Source organism: Carettochelys insculpta, chromosome 2, assembly GCF_033958435.1.
Source record: "Carettochelys insculpta isolate YL-2023 chromosome 2, ASM3395843v1, whole genome shotgun sequence".
NCBI lineage: Eukaryota > Metazoa > Chordata > Testudines > Carettochelyidae > Carettochelys > Carettochelys insculpta.
Window position 1 is genome coordinate 3,229,116 of NC_134138.1, and position 27,334 is coordinate 3,256,449.

At 59.1% G+C, this 27,334-nt stretch overlaps 1 protein-coding gene and 1 pseudogene across 1 annotated transcript; one reads left to right on the forward strand and one right to left on the reverse strand.

Moving 5' to 3' along the window:
* The first annotated feature begins 3,394 nt into the window (after positions 1-3,394).
* On the forward strand, positions 3,395-6,365 carry LOC142009022 (vacuolar protein sorting-associated protein 28 homolog). Its single transcript, XM_074986468.1, has 4 exons — positions 3,395-4,317; positions 4,539-4,592; positions 5,459-5,550; positions 5,956-6,365. The coding sequence occupies exons 1-4, from the start codon at positions 4,048-4,050 to the stop codon at positions 6,071-6,073; spliced, it is 534 nt and encodes a 177-aa protein (XP_074842569.1). The 5' UTR covers positions 3,395-4,047; the 3' UTR covers positions 6,074-6,365.
* A 141-nt stretch (positions 6,366-6,506) lies between these two features.
* Positions 6,507-21,946, reverse strand: LOC142009021 (tonsoku-like protein; annotated as a pseudogene).
* Between the last annotated feature and the right edge of the window lie 5,388 nt (positions 21,947-27,334).

Here is a 27,334-nt window from a genome sequence, read left to right on the forward strand (position 1 = left end):
GCATCAACAGGGGTTAGGATAGCACAGCAGTTCCCAAATTGGGTTGGGACCTCATTTTAATGAGTTCCCCTGGGTTGGCTTAGACTTGCTGAAATCGAGGCCAGACAAAGGGCTTCAGCCCTGTGCAGTGGGCCTCAGGTTCCAGGCCCCTCCTGGGGCTGCAGCCTGGGTCCTCAGCCTCTCCTTTCTTCGGGCAATGGGGCTGGTCTTTTGTTTCCCTTACTCGCACCCCTGGTGGCAGGGCCTGGGTTTTGGCTGAGGCATGTGTCTGTGCATTACTTTGTCTTGGCAGAAGTGGATAGTACAGCAATGAAGTTTGAGACCCCCTGAGATAAAGAACAGCTTTCCCACACTGAGGGCAGTTAAGCTGTGGAGCAGGTGCCCCAGGGAGGTTGTGGATCCCCATCAGTGGAAGTTGTTAAGAACAGGCTGGACAGATGCCTGGAAGGGATGGGCTCTGTTTACTTGGCCCTGCTCCAGTGCAGGGGCTGGACTCAACTTCTCAAGGACCCTTCCAGCTCAGAATCTGATTCTCCCTTGTGAACTGTGCTGGGTTCTCTGGCCTGGAGCAAGGGGCGGTGATCAGCAGGAGGGGCGGGATGGAAGAGCGGAGCAGGCTGTAGAGGTCCTGGGTGCTAGCAGTATCCCTGTAGCTAGTAGGCTAAGGAGCTGTGGACGTGGTCCTTCCTAACACCGGGTTACCAGGAAGGTTTTGCATTGTGGGCGTCACTGGTAGGCTCCTAGCTATAAGTGCTAGGTCTGTTCATGGATTTCCTCTTTTTCAGCCCCAGGGAATAAGCCAGAACTGTACGAGGTGAGTAACGCTGGTCACGTTCCCCTCCTCGTCCTGTCTCTGGCACAGGAGGCAGAATGACCTTCCAGCGTAAGTCGGGTTTGGCTCTGCAAACGGTTTCACAGCCCTCAGTGCTGGAGCATTCAGGGGACCCCAGCTCTTGAGGTGATTCCCAGCTCCTTACCTCCATCTCAGTGTGGGTTTCTCTGGTCCCTGTCTCCTCTACCCTGTGGTGAGGATGCAGGAGGTCCATATCTGTCAGCTCCGTCCCCACCTGCTTCCAGCCTGTCCATTTGTGCAGCTGACCACACACTGTGCGGGTACCTGACAGGCTGTGTATCTGCTCTCCTTGCAGGAGGTGAAGCTGTATAAAAATGCACGGGAGCGAGAAAAGTGAGTCCATCCCCAGCCGAATGGGTTCCCATGTGGTACACAGTTCTGTGGGGCTTGGGAGTGCTGGGACTTCAAGCTGTTGTCTGCAGTGAGGTCCTTGCTCGGGAGATGCTGGGGCTGATGGTGCAGGGAGCTCTGCGTTCTGATGCTCTGTCCCCGCGCCAAGCTAGGAAGGACCCAAGAGCCCTTCTGCTCCGCCTCTGCCATTGGCCAGGGCAGCCTGCGGCTGAGAAAGATGCAATAGACGGAAGGGTCTTCTCCACAAAAAGGGAGTGCTCCTGCTGGGCTGTGGAGCATGAGAGCCCCTGTGCTGTTCCCAGGGACGCGGGCGCATGTATAGCGGTGGGGGTCACAGGCTATGCGCCTTCACGGGCTTCTGCGCTTGGGTTTCAGGTACGATAACATGGCTGAGCTGTTTGCGGTGGTGAAGACGATGCAGGCTCTGGAGAAAGCCTATATCAAGGACTGTGTCTCTCCCAACGAGTGAGTCCCCAGCTGGGTTTTGTTTCCAGCCTGGTCTCTCCCAGGGGAGCCAAGCGGATGCAGCAGCAGGAGCATCTCCTGCAGGATGCGTCGTTCCCGAGTGGAGCAGAGTGACCTCCCCTCCCCAGGGCACTGCGGACACACTGGGGAGGGGGCTCAGAGAAGCATCAAAACAGCCCCTTAGTCCCCCCTCAGGCCCTGCCCACTTCCCCTGGGGGCCAGGCAACATTGCTCCATGCAGAGGGTCTCCAGTCAGAGACCCTGGGGAGCCTCCCCTGCCGTGGGGGCTGTTACAGTGTTCTCCTTTCCCCTGGGGACCTGCTTGTACATCTTCGAACTCCGTGTTCCCCTCCTGCTTGGCATAAGCCACTCCAGCTGTTCTTACTCCATGCACTGCCCCAGGTACACCGCAGCCTGCTCCCGGCTCCTGGTCCAGTACAAAGCTGCCTTCAAACAGGTACAGGGATCCGAAATTGGCTCCATCGATGAATTTTGCCGCAAGTTCCGGATGAGTTCAGCCTCCAGCAGTACAGCTTTTGGGGACTCTGGGACAGGAATCTCGGGGGGCTCCTAGAACAGTGGGGGCGGGGGGGGGGCTGTGTTGCTGCTGAGTTCTACATGTAGGCCGCATCGACACTAGTCCCTTCCTTTTGGGGCGAGTTGGGAATATGCTAATGAGGCACCACTGTGAATGCAGTGCCTCATTAGCATAATAGTGGCCCCACACAATTGGAAAGCACAGCTTTTGAATTGTGCGCTGCCTCTTTAGACGGGGGCTTTTTGAAAGGACACTCCTCCGCCCCCGGACTTTGAAAAACCCTTCTTCCTAAAACCAAATAGGAAGAAGGGGCTTCCGAAGTCCGGGGGGTCCTTTCGAAAGGCCCCTGTCTACATGGGCGGTGCGCGATTTGAAAGCAACACTTTCAAATTACATGCAGCCACCATTATGCTAATGAGGCTGTGAGGGGGTTCGGGGTCTCCATCCTCTGCACTCCATCCGCAGGCAGGAGAACAGCAGGTTTATTAGGCAACAGGGCCCAGCGTCGTACAGAGGAGTCAGTACAGCCGGCAGAGACAGCCAGTCCAAGCCATGCTGGGGAGAGGAGGCCCCGAGGGGCCCCCGGAGCCGGGGTCTTGCCCCCTCCTTTGTCTCTCTCTCTCCCAGCCCCGACTAACTGCTTCCAACACCCAGTTCCGGTTCAAACCCCTCAGGCTCCACCTCCTCCTTTGTCTGCAGCCCAGGGGTGTCACCTGGTCGCCAGGTTACCCTCAGCAGGAGCCCCACGTGTACACACAGGTATCTCCCACTACATCACAGAGGCACTGCATATTCATGGCAGCGCCTCCTTAGCATCTTCCCAACTCGCTCATTACCATGTCCCTTCTGAAAGGAAGGGGCTTGTGTAGACATAGCCCTACTGTGCCTGACTGACTTAGATGCTGGGGGGAGAGACTGCATAGATTTGTTTATTCCAAGCCTGGAGGAACCAGTGTGGTCACCCAGGCTGTTCCCCTGTGTCCCTCTGGCCAGAGCCCTGCCCCCAGCTCACTCCCAGAGCAGACCTGTCCCATGAGAAATACAGCCCGCCTAGATTTAAAAACTGTCGGTGCTGGAGAACCCACCAAAGGTGAATTACACTCTCGCGGTCACCTGGCTTAGAGAGGGGGCCCCTGGGCTTGGGGGGGTGAGTGTGCGCGCGCGCGCACACACTCTCTCCCTCCCTCCCCTGGACCAAAGGCACTTCCACCTTGTCGTAATCATATTACCTTCGTATAAATCCCGTGTACTTCCACGTCACACCTGCAGCAGTATTCAAGGTCACCACATCTCTAAAAAGATGTATTGGAATTGGGAAAGGTACAGAAAAGGGCAGAAAACCAATTAGGGGTATGGAATGGCTGGGGTATGGTGTGGGGAGAGTAGTAAGAGTGGGATTTCTCAGGTTGGAAAAGAGGCGGCTAATGTCCAGAACATCCCAACTGGTTGGACAAAGTCGATAAGGAAGTGGTGTTCTGTCTTCCTTCTCCTAATGCAAGAACTAGGGGTCACCCCATGAAACAAACAGGTAGTGGGGTTAAAACAGACAGAAGGACGGATTTCTTCACACAACGCAGGGCCAGCTGTGGGACTCCCTGCCACAGGGCAATGTGAAGGCTGAGACTATAACAAGGCTCAAAAACCTACTGGATACGTTCATGGAGAACAGGGCCACAAATGGCTGTTCAGCAAGGTGGACAGGGTGGTGCCTCTAGCCCCCTGTTTGTCAGAAGCTGGGACTGGGTGACAGGAGAAGGATCACCTTTTGGTGACGTGTTCTGGTCATGCCCTCTGGGGCACCCAGCACTGGTCACTATCTGCGACCAGGCTGGGTGGCCCTATGTTCAGACCATCTGGCCACGTTCTGTACTGTACTCCCTTCCCCCAGCTTAGCACATGGAGCGGAACCCGGCTTTCCCTGGGAAATGCTCTTTGTTGGGGGTTATATGGTGCTTGTTACCCTGCCCTGAGCTTGCCCAGCCTCATTGTAACCCTCCTGCTGCTGCAGCTCGACTGCCCGCTGGCCATGGAGAGGATCAAGGAGGATCGGCCAATCACCATCAAGGACGACAAGGGCAACCTGAACCGCTGCATTGCTGACATCGTCTCTGTACGTTCCCCGGGCAAGGGGCTGTGCGCACTGTAATCCCGGCATCCTGTGCTTCTGGGACTTTGGCAGCTGGCCTGGCCTGTGCAGCTGCATGGCTGGTCCCCAGGGGGCTGTCAAGGGCCCGCTGTCCTGGCTTGCCCCCACCCTCCCAAGAGGGCTGGAGTGAGGTGCCCTGCTGCTAGCTTCCAGGCCATTGCTGAGGCACCTCTTTTCTCTTCCAGCTTTTCATCACAGTGATGGACAAGCTGCGCCTGGAGATCCGAGCCATGGATGAGGTGAGAATCATTTACAGAGGGACAGAGGATAAGACAGGGAGTATCTTACAGCCTTGGTATAAATCCAGGGTACACCCCCAGCTTGAATACTGCGTGCAGATGTGGTCGCCTCATCTCAAAAAAAAAAAAAAAAAAAACAAAAAACAAAAAAAACACCCTTGGCTGTGGAAAAGTTTCAGAAAAGGGTAACAAAAACAATGGATTTGGACCGGGTCCATCTGAAGAGAGATTAAAAAGTCTGTGACTTTTCAGTTTAGAAAACAATAGATGAAGGGTGCGGGGACGACTAAGAGGTCGACAAAATCATGACTGGTGTGGAGGAAAAATAAGGAAAAGGTATTTACTTGTTGCCACCACACGAGATCTAGGGGTTACCCAGTGAAATTAGCAACAGGGTTAAGAACAAACAGGATGTATTTCTCATGCAGTGCACCGTTCACTTCTGGAGCTCCTGGCCAGAGGATGGCGTGAAGACCAGGACTTTATCACTAGAGTTCCAAAAAGAGCTAGATCCATTCAGGGAGGTGAGGTCCATCGGTGGCTGTGAGCCAGGATGGGCAGGAATGATGGCACTAGCCTCCGTTTGTCAGAAGTTGGAACTAGATGACAGGAGATGGACCACTCAATGCTCAGCTGTTCTGTTCGCTTCCCTTGGGGCACGTGGCATTGGCCACTGTCCGAAGACAGGGCACTGGGCAAGATGGATTTTGGTCTGACCCGGTGTGGCTGGTCTTCGGAGAGAGAGGGGGACAAGCTAGGGGTGCATGGAGGCTTCACTGCTGGCAGCAGCGCCTGAAGGGGGGTGGGGCTTTCCCAGCCGGGCCCCAGGCAGGAAAAGCAGAAGCTCCATGCTTTTGTGCATCCAGATCCAGCCAGACCTGCGGCAGCTGATGGAGACGATGAACCGCATGAGCCACCTACCTCCTGACTTCGAGGGGAGACAGAAAGTGAACCAGTGGTGAGTAGGGTGCTCTGAGGCCCCTGCCCTCTGCAGGAGCAAGCCCGGGTCCTGACCCAGCTCTCCAGGACAGGGCCTGGACCTGCCTTGCCCCATGGCGCTCCTGCCAGTCTGAGGGCATGGGGGAGCGCAGAGTGCCTTCGGGCCCAGCTCCATCAGTCTGCTCCCTCTGCAGTGGGAGGTGCTTGTCCCCAGCCCTGCTCGCCATGTCTGATCAGGGGCCTGGTTGCGGGGTGGGACCGTGGCCAGAGGAGCTACCAGCTTCCTCCTAGGCCAGCACTCAGGGCGACAAGTCATGGCTCCTGCCAGGTCCCTCCAGTACTAGTGCAGGCGCAAAGTGCAGCCCAGCAAAGGGCCTTCTTCCTGCTCTGGGGGCCAGGACTGTGCCTTGACTCTCCCCGGCAGCCTGCAGATGCTGAGCGGCATGTCTGCCTCTGACGAGCTGGACGATTCCCAAGTGCGCCAGATGCTGTTTGATTTGGAATCCGCCTACAATGCCTTCAACCGGTTCCTGCACTCCTGAGGCTGGGCCCTGCGCCCTGCCTGGTCCTGAGGAGCGCCCTCCCACTGTAGCAGTCCAGCAGGCTCCAGGCCCTTTCCCCTAGGCTGCTGTTGGGGGCAGGAGGCTGGGAGTGGTGCACTGCAGCCATTCCCGCAGCAGGGTGAGGGCAGAGTCAAGGTGAACTGTGCTGCTGCAGGGCACATTCACACTGGGCCAGCTCCAGCCAGCCTGTCTCCTCTCCTCCCTCCCCGTGAGTCCTGCAAGCAGGGCGGGAGACTTGTACACCTGCGGTAATAAACCCCCATGCTGGCTATGCTGCGGCTCTTGCTGGGTGGGAGAAGCAGGCACAGCCACTGCCCCTGTACTCAGGGCCTGGACCAGCCCATCAGCTCAGATTTTCTGGGTGCCACAGCAGCTGGCTAAGGCAGGGCGCTCCACCCTTGCTGACAACAGGTCATGCCCCAGGCTGCATGGGAGCCTGGGAAATGAGGGTGGGGGGTGTCAAACAGCTGTCCAGAGGGGGAGAAGGCTGGCAGGGTACAGAGCTCTGGCCCAAGCAGCAGAGGGCCAGGTCTCTGCGTCACTGCCTGCAGGGTGGCACAACGCCGGCCTGGAGCAGAGGAGACATACAGCACTTTATTGATTGGTTTCCCAGGCCCCTGCACCAGGCAGAAGCCCACCCTGTGCAGCCAAGAAAACACCAGCCAGCTAATAAGTCTGTCTGAACTAGTCCAGTGGCCACTGGAAGGCCAGAGCTAGAACCTGTACAGCTCGGGAATGGGGGACAAATAAAATATCACCCTCCACCTGTGTGGGGAGACGTGCAGTAGGGAAGGGCTCTTCTGCAGGTGGCCGCCTTCAGTCTCTGGCAGCTTATTTCCCCACGCTGGCTTCAGAGCCTGCTCCAAGGCCAGTGCTGCCCCAGGAGCCAACCCCCCAGCCCTGCCAGCAGCCCCAGGGTTCTGCTGCGCAGGTGTGACTGCAGCTGGTGAGACACCACAGGCTGGAAGCCAGCTCTCCGGGGACACTCTGGGACTTGCCACCCCTCTCTGTTAGCAGCACAGGCCCGGTAGCTCACTGCCTCCTGGGGACACAGCCGAGGCCTTGGTTCCAAAGCCCAGGGACCCCCATGGGGCAGAGTCCTGCAGCGTTCTGGTGCTCGGAGCCCGAGGCAGACAGGCCCAGTTCCACAACAGCAGCCGGGGCCCTGCCTCCTTTGGTTACGACGGGACCAGCAGCTCCCTTCTCAGCTTGCACTGGTGCCAGGTGGGGGGAAGCTGCAGGGCTCTGGGCCCCCAGAAAGAACAGGTGCAGCAGCAGCAGCCAGGTCCTGCCCCTCCCCATGGGCCAGGCCTGAGTTCTGAGTGCAGAAAAGTCGCTGGCACAGGCCAGTCACCGTGCCTGGTTCCTCACGTCTGCCCAAGTTCCCTCTGCGAGCAGCCACAGCCCCAAGCAGGATGGGCCTCTTGTGTGCTCCAGCTGCGAGCGGTCGGGCACTTCAGATGCTCTTACAGAAGAGCTTGTGGTGCTGCATGACTGCACTCAGACAGGTGCCCGGAGGGCCAAGCCAGGACTCACCCACGCCCCGCTGGTTGCTGCCGCTCAGCTGCCGGCTGCAGAGCCGCAGCTCACGCACGTTGGCAGAGACCCAGGCCCACGTGGTGCTGTCCAATGGGCCTCGCACCCTGCAGCCTGCGGGAAGGAAACAGGCCGTTGTAGCTACTGTGGCGCACTGAGAATCCTGGACCCGGCCCAAGAGGGGACAGGCTGGGTGACCCCCCTTGTGCCCTTTCTATCAGCTGCTGCCCCCTCGCTACTCCAGTCCTGCCTCCTCTGCTCTGCTCTGCTCTGCACACCACTACGGAGAGAGAAGCAACTCGGCAGCGCCAGCCAGGCCGGGGGCTCTGCTGGATCAGGAGCAAAACTCCAGGGCTCACAGCCTGCCCCTGCCCCCTCAGGATCACCTCTCAGTCCCTCCAGCGAGGGCAGTGTGATGCTCCCGCGGCCCTGCCAGGTGCAGGGAAGCAGGACCCCTCCACAACCCAGGGATCTTGGAGCCCTTCACCCCCTCACCTGCCAGGCTGAGGTATTGCAGCCCCTGGCGCCTCTCCCCCAGCGCTGACAGCAGCATCTGCAAGCCCCCGCTGGTAACCTCTGGGTTTGCAGACAAATCCAGGGAGATCAAAGTGGGACAAACCAGGAGGCACCTGGGACCAAGAGAGTCAAACAGCCCCATGCCTCTCGGCTCACCCACAATGCACTGCTGCCCCATGGCCCACCCACTCCCTGGGGGCTAGGTGTTAGATGTGCGGTGTGCTGGCACTGCAGCCTTGGAGCGAGACCCCCAGGGAGCACAAGGTGCGACGGGGAAGGGAGGCAGCTGGACAGGTGTACTGCCTGTGAAGTGCAGTAGTAGAACCAGCAGCTCCACCCGACCACCAATCCACGTACGCCCGGTTCTGGAGGCAGGTCCTGCCGCTCACCAGGCCTCCCACCCAAGGGCTTGTGGCTCAGACTCCCTTCCCGCTCCGTCTCTTTTTACGGGAGGGGGTTCACCTGGTGGCCCAGAAAAGCACAATGCAGGGACAGAAGGTGGCCAGTGGGCTAAAGGCGAACATGGCCACCTGACGTCTCACTCAGGCTCTCTTCCTACTATGTCCCCATGGGCTGGCTGCTGGGCCCAGCCACCCCACGGCTCCTACCCAGCAGGAGATCACTCCGCATAGGACCCAGCTGGGTGAAGGTTGGTGTCACACACCCACCCCATTACCTTCTGCCCCACAGCAAAGCCCCTAGCCCAGGGACCCCAGCGCTGCCCCTTTACCTGGCCAGCTCTGCGACAGCCTCATCATTCAGGTGGTTCCCAGAGAGAGCCAGGTGGGTGAGCGCACATCCCTGCTGGAATGGAACGGGGGGGGCTGAGCCCAAAGCCACACACCACAGCTGAGCCAGTCAGGGCCAAGCCAGCTGCGTGAGAGGCCCACAGCCCCAGGACAAAAGGGGCTCCCCTGCCACGTGCAGAGCTCCTGCAACTCCTGGAGCCAGAGAAGGGTTACTGCAGGACCCCCTTGCACCCGTACCTGTGTCAGGCACCTGACCACCGGATCCACGAGAGGCTCGCCTAGGCGGGCCGCCACCGAGCCAATCTCCAGCTGGCTGAGGGTGGCGTAGGGCAGACTCCTGAGCAGCAGCTGCAGGCCGCTGGAGCCCAGGGCATTGTGGGACAAAGCGAGGGTCTTCAGGTGCACAGCTCCTGGGCCAGGGGCATGCGGGAGAGACAGTGTGTTAAGAGTGAGCCAGCTGCCGTCTGGCCCGGGCAGATAAAGGAGGCTGGGAGCTTGGCGGAGGGGCTGTCCATAGCTGCCTAACTGGAAACTCAGGCACCCAACAGGCCTGCACTGGGAAAGAACGGCAGAGCAGGCTGCTGTGGGGCAGACCTGGCAGGGAACCCAGGGCGTGGTAGCTGTGGGGCAAGACTGAGGCAAGCCCAGGCCTGGGTAGCTGCGAGCTGTGGGGCAGAAGCTGGCAGAGAGCGGACAGGACAGCGGTCCGCATTCTTTCCATGAGTGGAACCATCCTCACCCCCAAGCTGTAGGCCCCGTCCCAGTGAATGGGGCCCTCCTGGCAGTGCCTCTGTGTAACGGGGGCCTAGCCTGTAGACCGTGGCGCTGGGGGAGGGGAGCCACAAGGGAGGGCACCACCTGTACCATGAGGCCACGCCTGCTGTGCCCCCACTCGGGGCTGGGGGAGTGCAGGGGCACTTACCTTTCAGGCTGTTGGCCAGCAGGAGGCGCTGGTGCTGCCCAAAAGCCTCAGAGAAGCCACAGGCCTGCAGCCGGAGCGTGGTCAGGACCGGGCAGGCTCGAACCAGGCAGGCCAGGGCCTCGCAGCTCTTGTCCCCTAGGGGGTTCAGGCTGAGGTCCAGCTCTTCCAGGCTCTGGAACAACAGGGGCAGAGGAGTCACCCCAACCTGCTGGGCTCTGCCCTGTGCCACCAGACAGCCGGGGCTGGACCCCCGCTGGGAGGACCACAGCGGCAGCCTCAGCCCCAGAGAAGGGACGGAGCAGCAGAGCCCCCCCCATGCTACAGGGACCCTCACAACCAGCCCCTCCCCAGAAGGACCTAGGAGCAGGCACCTTGGCACCAGCACGGCCACAGCTTACTCCTCCCTGATCCGGGGAGCCCCTGGTGTCCATCAGGGCAGCCCTGGCAGGAGCTCATCAGGGCCCTTTACACCAGCAGTGCCAGAGCCGTAGCCCAGAGCGCCAGGATGGGCAGCTTGGGGGTCCCCGAACCTGCTTGTGTCTCCGGGGTTCAGGCGGGAGGCCGGGGCCCCTCCCACCTGCCGTTGAGGGGAAGGGAGGTGCTGGACACACCCACAAGCCAACCTGGAAGACCGCTTGGGAGGGCAGCCCTGCTGCCAGCGCGCGGAGCCCCTCAGCACCGAGCTGGTTGGCCGACAGGTCGAGGAGGGCCAGGCTGGGCATGGTGCCCAGCGTAGCCAGCAGCTCGGCAGCCAGGCCATCGTCCAGCCCCGTCCCAGCCAGCCGCAGCTGGCGGATGGAGCTGTGCAGCTTGAGGGCACGCAGGAGTGGGGTGAGGTGGGGTTGGTGCAAGGAGAGGCCACAGGTGCTGAACGAGGGGCCCGACTCCTGCAGCTCCATCATCTTCAGCAGAAGCCGGTGCTCGCCTGCAACAGGAGTCCATGAGGGAAGACCAGTCGCTGTGGGGCACCCAGACTGACGAGCTCCCAGCCAGCTGCTGCCTGGCCGGGGCTAGAGCCAAGCAGCCAGGGAGAGGGTGGGGGGCAGCCGCGACCGAGGACACCCTCCCCCCCCCCAGCACCACGTGGGGGGCAGCCGCGACCGGGGGCACCCTCCCCCCGCCCAGCACCACGTGGGGGGCAGCCGCGACCGACGGCTCCTGACATTGCGCACCGTTCAGCGGATGCTGGACAGGTCTTCCCCTGGCATGTAGCACGGCCCTGGGGGTGCCAATCTGTCCACCCGAAGCCACATTCCACCTCTGTCCCCTTCCGTAGCTGGGCCAGTGACCCGGACACTGAGGGACTTGCCCGAGGTCACACACGCAGACGGTGGCACAGCTGTGCCCAAGCCCCCTGGACCAGCTTTCCCACTGGAGCCCCTCCTGCCTGTCCCCCCCACGGGCCGGCTGGCACTCTCCCCAGCCGGCTGACCGCCCTGAGGCGCTACAAAACCCAGCGAGACCCTGTACATCCAACGGTTCCCACACGCAGGCAGGCAGCAGGGTCCGTGGCATCCCCTTACCCACGGCCAGGCTGCAACAGGCCTTGCGATACCGGTCGGCGAGCGGGGGCAGGTCCCAGGACTGCACCTCTGCCAACACCTGCAAGGCAGACGAGAGCCCTATGGGTAGGAAGGAAGGCCGGCTGGCTGGGCAGCACTGGCAGGCTCAAACACAAGGGGAAGGGCATCGCCAGTGAGGGGTGAAGCCAGACCTCCGAGCTCCCAGTCATCTGGGCCCTGCCGGTTGGTGCAGAGTCCACAGTGATGGGCCCCACCACGACCCTTCAGCGGCCTACAGGGGGACCTGGTGGGCTCAGCCCTGGAAGCGCCAATCCTGGCTCGGGTGCCCCTCACCTCCTCGTTGCTTTGCAGGACGTCCACGATGAGATCCTGGGGAGCCAGCAGTGCCCCTTCCTTCTTGAGGGTGAGCTGGGGCAGCAGGCCACAGGCCTGGTAGTGGCGCTGGGCCGCCTGCTCTGCCAGCCACGCCACCGGGCATCTCTCGAGGCCACTGCAAGGGAAGGGAAGGGAAGGGCTGAGCCAGAGCGCCCCACCAGAACCAGGCCCCCAGCCCGCCCTCCCAGGGTGGGGCAGGAACAGGGCAGCCCCCCCAGTGGCAGAGGGGAATGGCCCTGTTACCCCAAGTCCCTGACCCCCTGGCGCTGCCTGGGAGCTGGACCCCTCCGAGGGTGCTGCTAATGTTGCCCCAGACCCGGCTGGGGGGGCAGGACTCCCGGGCTCTGGGCCACGCTGGGAGGAAGGATGCGAGGCGGCTCTCACCTGTGCGGCACGGGGATGAGGAAGACGTTGTCTTGGACCCGGACCCGCACTCGGATGGGGGGTGGCCGAATCGGGGCTGCAGCCAGCAGTGGGGCCTGGGAACAGGGGAGGGGAGTCAAGACCCAAGAGACAGCCCAGGGGACTCCCTTGCTGTTGTGCACCCCCAGCACCTCACCTGTGGGGCCTCTCCACTGCCGTCTACGGGCCTCAGACCAGCGGCTGGCTCCGGAGCCACCAGGGCCTGGCCCCCGCGGGACCGACCCAGCGACGTCCTGTCCACTATCTGGGTGAGGCGGCTTTGCCGGGCCCTCCTCTTCTGGGGCAGAGCAGCTGGGAAGGGGGCTGCGCCGTCGCTCTCAGACCCACTGGTGCCCCCTGAGTCCGAGCCCGACTCCCCCGGGCGCCGGTGGCTCCTCTTGCGGGGCTCCCGGCTCGCCCCCAGGTCATCCTCCAGCCAGTCATCCCCCACGTACTCCTCGGCTGGGATCAGGGCCGGCCTGGCAGAGGCCTCGGCCGGCACCGGCTCAGGGACCTGGCAGGACTGGGCACTGCCCACGCCACGGATGGATGCTTCGTACTTGGCCTGCCCGGTGCCAGCGGGGGGCAGCCCAGGCTCTGCCCGCCCGAGGAACCCCGGCACCCGGCTCTCCTCCCCCGGCGCCCTCAGGCTCAGGAGCCGCTGCCTCTTCTTGATGGGCCGGAGCGGGGTCATGCACTCGTCCAGCTTGGCCCAGCACTCTGGCCCCTGCCCGCCACGCTGGGTCAGGATCCTGCAGGGCGCAGTCGCCTTCGTGGAGGGGCCCCCACTCTGGGGCTGGGGGGCCACAGCTGAGTGGGGGGTGTCAGCGGCTCAGAGAGCTCCGCATCAAACAGCTGGCTGTGCGGCACATCCTGTGGGGGCTGAGCCACCTCTGCTGCTGGGCGGGAGACAGAGAACCCCGTGAGTTGGGCCCAGCCCCCAAGAGATGCCCCCCCACAGCACCACTCCCACCCGGCCTCACCTCGCCCCACCACCGCCTCCTTGAGCAGCTGCTCCATGGCTCGGCAGCGCTGGCGCGTCTCCTGGTCCAGGTCCCGGCCGTACATCCTCACCCACTCCCGGAGGGTGCCCAGAGGGCTCAGGCCCTGCGGCGGATAAGATGGAGGGGCTGAGCCTCAGGGCCGCCCCCAGAAACCCCACAGCTGTGCAGGGGTGCCGAGCCCAGCGCCCGCCCACAGGCCGCTGCTCCCCCACCTTGGCGTTCCTCAGCACCGCCGACGCGCCCCTCTGGAGCAGCAGCTCGGCCATGTCGAAGTGGCCGCAGTTGAGAGCGTCGTGCAGGGGGGTGATCCCCTCGCAGCCTGGGCCCCTGGGGTCATCGATGGAGGCACCATGCTCCAGCAGCAGCCACATGATCTCTGGGCACAGGAGCCGGCAGTTACTGCTGGGTGGCAGCACCAGGGCCCCCTCCAGCCGGCCCCCATCACCCGTTCCAGCCCCTGCCGTCATCCGCCCCCCACACCGACACCCTCCCACCCTCCTCACCACTCACCCAGGTGCCCGTGGTTACAGGCCTCGTGCAGCGGGGTCCAGCCGCAGTAATCCCGCGGGTTCAGGGGGTGGCCCTGCCCCCAGGAGGAAAGAGACATGAACAGGCATGAGGGTTACGTGGGGGCCAGGTGCCCTGCTGGGCTTCATGCCAACTCCCGCAGGATCTCCCCCTCCAGCTGCCCTCCCTGCGGGCCAGGCCGGGAAGCTGCCCCAGTGCCCAGCGCCTACCTGGCTCACTCCCACGCGCCCTGCAGGCAGGACACACTTGCTGAACGCGTCCCCTGCTGGGGGCTGTGAGGGCCAGAGCAGAGGGACGCCGCGACCCCAGCCAGCCGCCCAGCTGCCCCCACGGGCCGACGGAAGGTACCCCAGGGCGCCCTGCCCGGGAACGAGGAGCGGCTCCCACCTGCTCCAGGAAGAAATGGACCCGGCGCAGGTTCCCGTCGATGCAGGCGCGGTGCAGCGGGGTCTCACCCCGGTCGTTGCGCCGGTTCCACTGCAGGGCACAGGGAGGGCGGAGGCGGGGTCAGCACTGCCCGGGGGCCCCAGATCAGAGCCACCCCCTCGGCCCCCCGCCCCGCGCAGCGCCCTGGGATCCGGCCTCGCCGGCGCAGGAGCTGGAGCGACGGCCCCACGGGGCGAGGACGCTGCGCCCAGGCCCAGCCTCACCTTGGCGATCCTGCGGCGGCCAGGCACGCTCTTGCTGTAGCCGTCCAGGTCATCTTCCTCCCCGTCTGGAACGCACAGGCCTGAGTGAGGCACCCGGCTCCAATACAGCCCCCACCCTGCCAAAGGGGGGCCCGCGCCAGGCAGACGCGCAGGGCTACAGCCTCACCCGGCCGGGACTCGGCTCCGGCTCCCTCCCCGTCCCCCCCAGCCGGCCCACTCACCGCTCTCAGACAGCTCCAGGTCGCTCTCCTCCAGGGGCTCGCTGCTGTCCTCCTCCTCCTCCTCCTCCTCCTCCCCCGGCTGTCCCTGGCGCTGCTCCAGCCCTGCGAGCGGCACAGGCCCTGAAGCCTGGCCAGCGTGTCGGGGGCCTCAGGGTGCCCCCACTTCTGCTGCAGGGGGTGAAGGTGCTGTAGGATTTGCCGCTGGGGGGGTGAAAGGATGGGCTGATCACCCTGCCCAGCCGCAGATGGGGTTGGGCGCTCCCAGGGCTGCTAGCCCAGGCCTTGTCAGCTGGGGGCGCTGGCCTTTAAGGCAGTCCCCAGGCCCCGCCCCAGGCCTGAAGGGGCCCTGCAGGGAGCAAGGCCAGGGCACTGACCATTGGAGCAGCTCCCAGGTCCCCCAGCCCCTGCCTAGCCCAGAAGGAGCAGCTCCCAGCACTGACCACTGGAGCAGCTGCCAGGCCCCCCAGCCTGGCCCAGCAGACAGGCTACGAGTGAGGGGAGGACGCTGGCTAGGCACTCTCGAGTCCAGCCCCAGCACCGCAGCTGCCCTGGGCGCCTTTCAGCTCCGAGCCCCGGCACCCCACGCCCTTCCCCTGCCTTTCTGCTGTGCTGGCGCAGGAGGAATCGGGTGCAGCCTGGAATCCTGGGCGGAGTGAGGAGCTGGGCTCCCCGGCAGGTGAGCAGCACGGTCCCTCCCGGGCATGTGCCAACAAGGAGCAGAGCCTGGAAGCGGGAGGGGGCCAGAAACCAGCACTTTCGGCCACAGGCCCTAGCAGGGAGGTGTTGTGCGTAGGGCGGGGGGCTGGGAGGACTCCTGGGTGCCAGTCTCAGTTATCGCAGGCTCGGGGGACCCCGGGAGGGGCACTGCCAGCTGCCCAGCCTGAAGGGGGTGCTGCAGGCGAGCACTGGCATCCCCATTGGGCAGCAGCTTTGGGCCCGTCCCCTCACCTGCAGCCTGGGCTCCCCAGCCTGCTCCGCGCACCGGAGCGCGCTCTGAAAGCAGGGCTCCAGGGCCTCGTAGCCTTCGCCAGCCTCCTCCCTGGCCAGGGCGATGTTCAGCCAGGTCTTCCCCTCCTGGGGCACACAGACAATGGGATTAGCTTCCCCCCACCAGTCCAGCTCCACTGGCAGGGAGCCCACCCAGGGGCACGGGGTAAGTGACAAACAGCAAGTCCTTTGCCATCCTCACTCTTACGCCTGCCCCACCCTCCTTCCCTGCTCCCGAGCTGTGGGGCCCAGCCAGGCCCTGCTTGCTAGCTGAGCTCCCCTCCCGCAACTCCCCAGAGCACAGCCAAGCCCAGCACGGGGTCCCCAGGCCCTGCAGGGTGAGACCGGCGGGCAGAAGGCAGAGCCCAGGCCGCCCCCTCAGCTCCAGTGGGTTTCCTCGCCGCAGCGCCAGCTCCGTCTGGTAGTGCTGGACCGCCTGGCCGGGCTCCCTCAGGTCCGCAAAGGTGGTAGCCAGAGAGACGTGGATCACAGCCAGCTCCTGCTCAGGCTTCTGCAGGGACTCGGCGTAGCGCAGCTGCCAGAGACACCGTCCACAGCATGCTGTGCCCGGGGTGGCCGCCCGCCCCCGCAGGGCTCGCCCAGCCCCATCCCTGCTGCCTGCAGGAATCTGAGCGGGTGCCCCTGCCCTCGGGCCAGAGCTTGGCAGCACTTCGGCGGCTAGGAGGAAGCGGAACCAGCCCCTTACCATGCACGGAGCCCAGCCTCGAGGCAGCCTGGTCCTCCCCCAGCCCACAGGCCAAGAGCAGGGGCAGCCCTCACCCACCTGCCTCTGGTAGAACTCCACCGCCCGGCGATAGTCCCCATGCTTGGAGAACAGGTCCCCCAGCTGCTCACACAGGCCCAGGGCTGTCTGCAAGTCGCCAGGCACTGCCTCCTCCAGAGCCTCCTGCAGATGGCTGACCTTCATGGCTGGGGGAGAGGCCAGCAGTGTGAGTGGCACGCACCGGGGGTGGGCTGGGTTCTTCCCCCTAGAGGCTCAGGGCAGGTAGGGGAGCCACAGGTGAAGGGGTATGTGGGGACCAAGGTCCCCCTCACCCAACCCAGCCTGCAGGCCTCTGGGACAGTGAGCACCTGCCGAGCCCTCTTCGCTGCCCCCCTGGGCTGGTGCGGGGTCAGTGTCAAAGCACCGCCCTGTGGTGCCACTGGGGCTACGTCGGGGACGTGCCAGAAGCCCTGTCAGGAGTGGCCTGTGCAAGCGCGGCCCTGCACCCGAGAAGCCGCGGCACCTTTCCCTGGGCGTGCCTGTGACACGGGGGTGGTGGGGGCGGGCACCGCCCCAGGAGCCACAAGCCACACAGGGCTGTGAAGGGGAGGGGCTGCACTGAGAGCCAGAGGTGGAGAGCTCCCAGCCCCAGTCAGCCTGGGCTGAGCCCTGGGGAGTGACACCCAACCTCCTCCCGGCCAGCTGCACAGGCCACTGGGTCCCCTCAGCCCCCCCCGCGCCGTGTCGCAGGGAGCCCCAACCCGAGCCCCCTCAGCGTAACGCAGGTTCCTGCGGATGCTCTCGCGCTGCTGGGGCTGCTGGGAGCCCAGCACGTAGGCCTTCTTCAGCGAGCGCCTGGCCGCCACAAAGGCCCCCAGGCTGAGGAGCACCTGCAAGGCCCCAGGGCAGCAGGGTCAGCAAGGGGAGGGGCAGAGAGGTCCAACTACCAAAGGGTGCTGGCCTGGCGGGGGGGAGGGGGCTGTCCCCTTACTGGCCATGCTGGGTGGTCAGGCCCCAGGGGGAAGAGCTTGGGGGCCAAGTACGGGCTCCCCGCTGCCCTCACCTGGGCGATGCCGGCACAGCACTCACTCTCCATGCACTTCTCCTTCATGGTGTGGGCGCAGTCGCGTGCCCGCTCCAGGCAGCGCATGGCCTTGGAGTGCTGCCCCTCCCGCAGGTGGATGTGGCCCAGATTGAAGTAGGCCCGGTACAGGTCTTCGTAGAGGTGAGTCTGCCTAGAGGGAGACGGGTCACCCCCAGGGTCGCCCGCCCATTCACGTCCTCAGGAAACCCCTGGGCCCTGTGCCCCCACCTGACACCCCCCAGCCACAGCACCAGCCGGTTTCCTGAGCCAAACGGCTGCAGCCACCAGCAGAGGGTGAACCCCAGGGAAACACAGGAGCTCTTCAGAGGGGCCTTCGGCCTATCAGCACCACCACCCGCCCCCCCCAGGAAGGGGCCAGGGCCTTACTCGGAGATGAAGATGCTCTTCTTGATGTACTGGCTGCACCTGGCCTGGTCCTTCATGCTGTCGTACACCAAGCCCAGGTTGAGGTAAAGCCGGGCCCTCATCTCACTCAGCTCCTGCTGCGGCACCTTCCCTGGGACAGCCAGAGCCAGCCCGTCACCCAGCCGGCTCCACAAGGCAGGAGCTCCAGGGCCAGAGAGGGGCTGGACAGGTCCTGGACCCCTCACCCTCCAGCTGGCCGAATGAGCTGAGCAAATTGTCTCCCAAGGGATGGGGTGGGAGTGCTGGGAGGTCCCTACGGAACAGTCTCGGGCACGGTCCTGGCTGCCCTGCTGTGGAACCGAGAGGTCAGAAAAGGCTGGAAGTCCCTGAGTGCCCCTGCATATCCCACAATCCCGGCGGCGAGCCTAACTGGGCCTTACAAGCCAGCACGAGTAGATGGGAAGCCCGGATGAAAGCCTGAGAGCCTGCCCCTTCCTGGCCAGGCCAGGGAGTTCCGGCTCGGGGAGGGCATGGAGCTCAGGGACCAGGGACATCCCAGATGGAGGCTCTGGGGCAAGGACAAGGGGTAAAAGGTGGGGACTTAGACCGTCTGGTCAGACAGCCAAGGCAGAGGCCGACTGGTGACCCTCCCCAGGGCGCACCACATCCCAAGCTGATGGCTCCCCTCCCTAGCTCCGTGTCCCACAGCTCCCAGCCCGGCTCTCACCTTCCAGCTGCTCCTCCAAGATGGCCAGGCTCTTCATGAAGGCCTGCTCCGCCTCCCAGAGCGCCTCGCCGGCCTGGCCGCTCTCCGCCACGAACATGTAGGTGCGGCCAATGGTGGCCCAAGCCCTCTGCTGCTCAGTGTGGTCGGACACAGCGCAGGCCAGCTCCAGATGCTGGCGCTGGTGCTGATGGAGCAGGAGAACAAGAGGGCGCATGAGACCCCCCAAGCCCCATGGATCTGGGCTGGCTTTGAATTGGGCCCTGCAAGGCTGACAGCTCAGGGGTTACCACTATGTGCCCTAGTGTTCCCTTTTAAACCCCTCCAGCCATTCTGTCGCCCCTCCTCTGGCTTGCTGCCCCTCTCACCCCGTGGCCTTTGGCGGGGCTGAATACTGGGAAAGTAGCTCTCAGCCCAGCTCCTGGGCAGCCCCAATCCCTGCAGCTGATTATCCCCCTCTCCCCCATTACCTTCAAAGCAGCTTCATAGTTCTCCAGCTCAGCCAGGCGCTCCCCAATCTTCCGGTGGGCCACGGCACAGCCGATAACATCCTCCACGCTCTCCAGGAGGCGCAGCTCCTCCTGGTGCTCCACCAGCGCCTCTCGGTACCGCCCTGCCGGGAGCAGAGAGACACTGGGGTGACGAGCGAGCCAGCTGGCTTCCCAAGGCACAGCAGGGGCCCCTGGGATGAGGCGCACCCACTCCATCAGCTACAAGAGCAGCCAGGGTAACAAGCCCGGGGCGTAACCCCTCTTGGGGCTCAGAGCTGACATGCACCGGGGACTCAAGAGCACATCTCCTATGTTAACAACAACAAGTCCCGTGGCACCTTATAGACTAACGTATTTTGCAGCAAAGGCTTTCGTGGGCAAAGACCTGCTGCATCACATAGAATCAGAGAACACTAGGACTGGAAGGGACCTTGAGAGGCCATCGAGTCCAGCCCCCTTCGCCAATGGCAGGACCAAGTACTGTCTAAACCATCCCTGATAGACATCTATCTAACCTGTTCTTAACTATCTCCAGCGACAGAGATTCCACAACCTCCCTTGGCAATTTATTCCAGTGTTTGACCACCCTGACAGTGAGGAACTTCTTCCTAATGTCCAACCTAAACCTCCCTTGCTGCAGTTTAAGTCCATTGCCTCTTGTTCTATCCTCAGAGGCCAAGAAGAACAAGTTTTCTCCTTCCTCCTTATGACTCCCTTTTAGATACCTGAAAACCGCTATCATGTCCCCCCTCAGTCTTCTATTTTCCAAACTCAACAAGCCCAATTCTTTCAGCCTTTCTTCATAGGTCACATTCTCTAGACCTTTAATCATTCTTGTCGCTCTTTTCTGGACCCTCTCTAGTTTCTCCACATCCTTCCTGAACTGCGGTACCCAGAACTGGACACAATACTCCAGCTGAGGCCTAACCAGCGCAGAGTAGAGCGGGAGAATGACTTCTCGTGTCTTGTTCACAACACACCTGTTAATGCATCCTAGAATCATGTTTGCTTTTTTTGCAACAGCATCACACTGTTGACTCATATTTAGCTTGTGGTCCACTGTAACCCCTAGATCCCTTTCTGCTGTACTCATTCCTAGACATGCTCTGACAAAGCGGTTCATTGCCTCCAAAAGCTCATGCTCCAAAATCTCTGCTAATCTATAAGGTGCCTCAGGACTGCTTGTTGTTCTCGAAGTTACAGACTAACATGGCTCCCTCTGTGATACTCATCTCCCATGTTGTAGCGGACGGCCTCTGATTTTCTAGCTACAGGAAATACAGTGGCTCTAGCACACTTGGATGGCAGCAGAGCATCAGACAAAATTAGCTACATGCAACGTTAGCCAAACTGGAGCACTCTGGGATCAGCCCAGGAGCGTACAGGGGGAGAGAACAGGCTTCAGGGGGTGAAGGCAACAGGCTGTGCCGAAAGGTAAACTGGCAGAGGGCAGGGATGCTCCTGGCACAGCTCCTCAGAGATCCGACACGAGCCCAGTTGTACCATATCTATTAATGCCCAAGGCAGGAACAGCAGGAGTGCACTGATGGGCTTTGCTGCAGACACAAGTCAGGAAGGGCGCTCGCTCCGGAGGAGGATCGGCATGGTAGGCAGGACGATCGGGGGGATCTCAAAGCCTGCAGCAGAAACGAGGCGCTGCTCAGTACGACAAAGGACAAGGTGCTTGGAGTGAAGGGCTACCGATAGCCGGAGGCTCATCAGCTGAAGTGAAGGAAGGTGAGAGAAACCTGGATGCTTTGGCTGGTTATAGGGTGACTAAAGCCACCTATGCAATGCAGCCACACAGCAGGCAAAGGCACAGTCTCTCCAGCAGAGAGAGGACCACGTCCATGACTGGTGACAGCTGGTCTGGAACACGAAGTACCATTTCCTGAGCACAAAGGGGGACTTCACCCCAGAGAAAGGCAGAGAAGAGCCACTCAGGTTGTTGAGGAAGGCAGAGGTGACTGGAAGAACTTGGCTGGCCTAGCTCGCAAAGAGAAGGCTGTGAGGGTGTCCCCCGAGTCTCCGGTGATACACCAAGGAGGTCAGGCCCAGGCTGGGGCCAAAGCAGGGAATGCAAGGGACAATGCTGGCCTGAGAACAGAGAGTCTTGAGTAAAGTTGGCTGGCACAAAGGAGAAGGTTTCTAACCATTGCAGGGAGCTGTGGGGACGGAGGCCAAACAAGATTCAGGTTAAGGAGAGAGCTAGATGTCACAATGGCAGGGAGTTTCAGGCATGGGGCGTTCTTCTTCAAGAGCAGGGCTCAGGTCACAGGCCAGGATCATCGCACTGAATCGGCTCCCTGCTGGGGGAAGGTCAGCTGTGTGGCAGACACAATCTCCTGGGGGCTGGTCCCAGCCCATGGATGTACCATCCCTGCAAAGAAGAGCCATTCCAGGCCTGCTCCCACGGCCAGGAGCCCTCCCCAGCCCAGCCGTCACAAACACAGCCAGACCAGCACCGACAAAGACAGCCTAGAGCATTGCCCAGTGACCAACTTTCCAACGGTGGCCCCAAAAGCAGGGCCTCCAAACCTTCCTCAGAACAGCTCTCCCGGACCCATCTCTCCCAGCGTCAGCCCTGGCCACGAGAGCCAGACAGCAGTCAGCTAGCCACCCTTTGCCATTGAGAGCCAGGCCCTGGGACCCACTCACCATGTCTGGCCAAGATCTCCCCAAGCTGGTTGCAAATGGCAGCTTCCTCCTTCAGGCTGCCACTCCTCCGGGCCTTGTCCTTTGCTTTCTGGAGCACTGGGGGGCCGGGGGGAGAGAAGAACATCAGAACCCGGTCAAGCTCCCACAGCCTGTCAGCATCAAACCCCTCTGGCGCAGAGTCATCGGCCCTCTAACTACGTGCCCAGCTCAGGGCAACAAATCACAACACGCAGGATTTCCAATTACCTCCACCACCATGGAATCTGACCCCCAGCCTGGCTGCATGCTCCCTGGGGGAGACAGGAGCTGAGTCCCAGACAGATGGACAGGACTGTCGCAGGGTAGTCCAAACCCCCTCACCCCACACTGCCCAGACCCGTCTGGGAGCCTAGCTCAACGATCCCACCTATAAATGACCCTCTCTCTGGCCCCACACACCCTCAGCCCCACCCACCTCCACCCTCTCTGACACCCTCCTGCCTCCCTGCCACACACAACTGCAATATCGCCTTCAAATCCCACACCCCCTCTGCCCTTGCCAACCTATCACCCACCTGCCTCTGACTCCCCCCATCACCCGGCCCCCTCTGCTCCCCCATCACGCCCCAGATGGTGCACCCCCTTTGATCACCCCACACGCCACTGCCCTGCCCCGCCCCCATCACCCCACCCCATCACTGCCCTGCTCCCTCTCATCACCCCACACCCCACTGCCCTGCCCCACCCCCTCTCACTCCCCATCACCCCATACCCCGCCCCGCCCCCTCTCACCCCCATCACCCCACCCCCCCCGCCCTGCCCCGCCCCCATCACCCCACCCCCCATCACTGCCCTGCTCCCTCTCACCTCCCATCACCCCACACCCCACTGCCCTGCCCCGCCCCCTCTCACCCCCCATCACCCCACACCCCCCGCCCTGCCCCGCCCCGCCCCCATCACCCCACCCCACACCCCATCACTGCCCTGCTCCCTCTCACCTCCCATCACCCCACACCCCACTGCCCTGCCCCGCCCCCTCTCACCCCCCATCACCCCACACCCCACCCCGCCCCCTCTCACACACACACCCCCTAGAGCTGGAAGGGACCTCTGGAGGTCATCTCATCCAGTCCCCTGCCCTGGCATCAATTTGCCCCAATCCCTCAATGGCCTCCTCAAGGCTTGAGCTCACACCCCTAGGTTTAGCAGGCCAATGCTCAAACCCCTGAGCTATCTCCCCACCCTAATTAACGGACGTTACTCATAACTTTAACTATAAAAATTATACATGTACATAAATAGATTTTACAGGTCCAGGGGGTTATAACATTAAAAATGATAGGTCACAAGTCATTTTTTGTTCAAAACATGTCTGAGTTATTCATAGGTGTGTTCATAACCCTTTTTCCGTAAAGCGTGGGGGGATGGTCCGTCACAACAATATGTTTAATCGACTCTCTGGGTAACTTTTTTAGTGCGTCAACAAAAGCAGAGAGAAGCAACTGATGTCCACAGACAACAATCTTATCTGGTGGCTACACTGTGCTGCAGTCGGACAAATGCAAGGGCAAAATGACAGAACCCGGAAAAAAAAAGATTCGAAGGCTGTGCACTTTTAAAAATGAGTGGCTGCAACTCCCAGAGTATCAGAATTGGCTTATAAAGGCAAGTGAAGACTCAGGATATTGTTCTATTTGTGATGTTCAATTCACAGTTAAGTTTGATTCTGTAAAAGCCGTCAAGCATCATGCAGAAACAAAGGGTCACAAAATCAAAGTACAAGGACAGGTGTGGTGTAATGCTATCAATAAAGTCTCCGTAAAGAGTAACAATGCTGAAGAACAACGCATATGCGCAGCTGAATTGCTTTTAACATATCATGGAGTTAAACACTACCACAGCTACCGTTCTCAAGATTGTGGAAATAAACTGTACCCCTCCGTTTTCCCTGATTCCAAAATAGCTTCCAAAATTCACTGTGGAATGACAAAAGTAGAAGCTTTGATCGAGGCTGTATTAGCACCACATTCTTTAAAACTGGCTGTGCAAGACATTGGATCAGCACCTTTCTCAGTCTCAGTGGATGCTTTTAATATAGGGAGCATGAAACTATTCCCAGTTGTCATCCAGTACTTGAATAAAGATAAGGGAATCTGCACATCACTCCTAGACTTTCTTGAAGATGCAGATGAAAAATCAGAGGTGATTGTAAAGAACTTCAAAATGCCAGTCTGGTACAGAATAAAATTGTGGCATATGGAGAGAGAGATTTTGAAGAAAATGAGTCTGGTTTTGTGCACCTAAAACAAATGCTGGATTTACCAAACCTTGTACCAACACATTGCAGCACTCAGATAGTACACAATACAGCAAAGCATGGCTTGAGAATGCTCTCTTACGACGTAGAGTGTTTGGTCCTCAAGGTCTTCAGTGAAGTCTTTGCACTAGACGAGAATAACGGTGAACTTAAAGAGTTCTTTGATTTCATGAAGACAGACTATACAGAAATCTTACGCCAAGTACCTAAACGTTTTCTGGCCCTTTTCACTGCCATTGACAAGTTACTGAAGAATTGGCCGGCCCTCAAATCTTACTTTGTGAGTAAAGGGGAGGAGGATGTGAACTGCACAGTCTGGGCCTTTCTTTCTGAGCATAAGGACATAGCTTCCAATGATGAAACTATTACACTTCCTGAACTGTACATCTACTTTGTGCATAACCTTATGAGCCAATTTACCAGCACCATAAAGGTTCTTGAGAGTAATTACCTTCAGGTAACTGAACTGTATGCTACATTCAACAAGCTGAGAAGAGAGATTCAGAATCGACAAGAGAAAGGTTTCTATGGGTACAAGGTGATGCAACTCTTGAAAAAGCTACACCCTAACGAGCAGAACACCTTGATTGGAGACGCCCAGCAGACTTACATGCACATGCTCCGGTATCTAGAAAAGAGGTTTGATTTCAGTGAAAATTCTTTCTATAAGTTGTGTGCACCGCTCAGTCTGGACAGGCCTCTGGAGCTAGACAAATGGTGCACTTTGATGACAAACTTGGACATTCAAGTGGATGTAGATGAACTTTTCACAGAAGTGTCTGTATTGAATGATGCACTACCAATCCTAAAGGGTTCAATAATTAATGCTGAATCAGAACAGGAACAGCAGCAACATGAACGCCACCATCAGACCGGCAGCTCTGAAGTCTGGGTAGAATTCTTTAAGTGCTGCGAGGCCCCGAACTTGCTTAGAATTGTGCAGCGTGTGTTTGCTGTTCCAGCCAGCAACACCTTTGTGGAACGCGTTGTTAGCGTAATGAAGAATTTGTGGGCCGATGAAAGGAACAGGCTCCAAACAGACCTAGTGAAAGCTGAACTGTTTGTGCACTTCAACTATAAAATGACATGTGATGAGTTTGCTGGATTTCTGCAGACAGGGGCAGCTAAGGAGCTCATGGCGGCAGCAGCCAATTGTGAGATGTTTTAATTGACATTTCCCACACCGCTGTTTGGTCTAGACTAATGCTCCCTCTCATTTTTCCCATCTGTGTGCAGAATAAATTTTGTTACGTGCACTGATGTATGTGCAAGGATGTGCACCACCAGTTAAAAACGTGCTGCCAGCTGTGAGCGCTGTGCTGATCACCTGGGCGGCATATGAAGCTCTCCTGGGCAGCTGCCCAAGAGCTCAATATACCAGGAACCCTGATCTAGCGCAGGGTTTCTTAAACTATGTTCTGCAGAATACTGGTGTTCCCAGAACAACTCGCAGGTGTGCTGTGAGCATCTGACACTTTTTTGGTGTCATGATATGGTATTGGTATGTATGTTCTGTCTTTACAATCAGATACAATGTTACTATTTAATTTTATCAGGTACCACAGCAATGACTTCAGTTTGGTTTCGCTATATATGTTGCTAGTTGAGGGGAGCAGTTCTTTTTTTGGAAGAAAATTTTTGTAGCTGTTCCTCATAAATATAGTTTTGTTTGGTGTTCTGTGGTCTTAAGAATTTTAAGAAACACTGGTCTAGACTACCTGCTGTTATAATACAATATGGTAATATTTTAACGATCCTAAAATATTAAACATTAACCACTCTGGAGGCAGAAGGTGATTTAGTGGACCATACTTGAAGTTGCTCTACTTCATTACTTGTGAGCCAGGCAGACACTGAGCTGGCCCACAGCAAAGGTGAGTTTAAGCCCTGTCGCTGTCTTGCTTGTACCTCAAGTTGAGGAATAAATGCACAGAGAATTGGGTCCTCTGGTGGGGCATTGTTCTACACGCTCATCACTATTGGGACAGTGAAAGTTCTTTATGGCTGTTTTATGGAGTTTCTTGTCCTGTTCTTGTATTTTTGTTTTTAAACTTCTGCAAAATACAAGGGATACAACGTTTGCATCGAATCAGTATGTGACATCGAGTGACATGTCCAGGCATTTTAAACTTTGCACCTAGCTGCGTACTAAACCACACACAAATAAGCCATTTGCTTTCCCGAAGTTTTGTGGGTGCTTGGCCCCACTGAATATCTACTTAGCTTTATGAGGAAGTCAATTGAGATGCCTAATTTTAGGCAGTGAGGTTTTAAAGATTTTCTGTAGGTCCTTTAACTTGATAAAGGTATCCTGGAACCTAATCATTTGTCAGTTCTGTTCCAATGGTTTTTGTTACACCTGGAAACACTGTAGTTAAACATCGACCTTGGGTTTAATATCGCACAGATCCAGTCAGATCAAACCGTAACACCTCACCATCATTTTGTACTTTCCTACCTATCAGGTGGGAGGGAGTTGGCAGCTTGGATCCCGTCCTGCCAGCTGTTATCAACCATAACCATCAGCGTGACTGAGGGATTCCCAACACTTTGCAGTTCCAGTTCTTGTGGTCGCAATTTCTGCACTTCTGGGTTTAGCACCTCACTGCCCTCCAAGAGGGCTGGTCTCCAGATAGCTTAGCTCTTTCTGGAGGGAACCCCGCTCCATGTGTCATGGACACAACAGCAGATGGAGATACCACAGCTCAGAATATGGCACATCAATCTGCGTGAAGGTGTTAGTCTTGAGAAGATTGGTTGATTGATGAAACAATTTTCTTGGGCATTGGTGGTGTCCCCTTATCATACCCAAACCCTTTGTTAATGAGAATGAGAGCATCTTCGTGGATCTCCTGTGACATAGGGAAGTACCAGTGATTGCACTAACTGATACGTTGTTTGCCTTTGATCACACAGGAATAAAGTGGTAGACTTGTGAATTTAGCCAGGTAATCCTTACCTCCAGTCCAGTGCTCTAACCACAAGAGCAGCTGTGTTCCTGTTAGATGATGTTGACTGTACTAGCACTTAACAGGTGGGGTAACTCCCCCACTGAAGAAACTTATTAACTTTAATATACACATGTAATGGGCAATTTCACTTTAATTAGTATTGGGAGGCACGTTTTTACCTTCTGTGAACGAAAGGTCTCATCACTTTTACTTACTGATCCACTGTTGCTTTGAAGAATTTATCAAATCATCATCCTGGCTGTTCACTGCAATATCATACTCCAGAAATGATCAAAACAAAAAAAGCAGTAAACTCAATATTTAAGGCACAGAGAACCAAAAATAGTAATCAGGGTTCTGTTAATGACTTAAAAGTCTGCATCTTACTCAACAGGAATTTTCACAACAGTCTTGGAAGAGAGGCTGCTGAACTCTCTTTTATATTGAAATTCGACACATTAACACGTGGTTTGAACCAGGATGCAAATTTTCTGGGTTATTATGGGGGCTCTTTTGCATACTTGGCTTCATCT

Excerpts from the sequence above, each read along its gene's own strand:
- LOC142009022 (XM_074986468.1), top strand. The coding sequence starts at position 4,048 with ATGTTCAGACCATCTGGCCACGTTCTGTACTGTACTCCCTTCCCCCAG. Across the intron at positions 4,318-4,538 it reads GCATTGCTGACATCGTCTCT|CTTTTCATCACAGTGATGGA; the intron begins GTACGTTCCCCG and ends TTTCTCTTCCAG. Across the intron at positions 4,593-5,458 it reads AGATCCGAGCCATGGATGAG|ATCCAGCCAGACCTGCGGCA; the intron begins GTGAGAATCATT and ends TTGTGCATCCAG.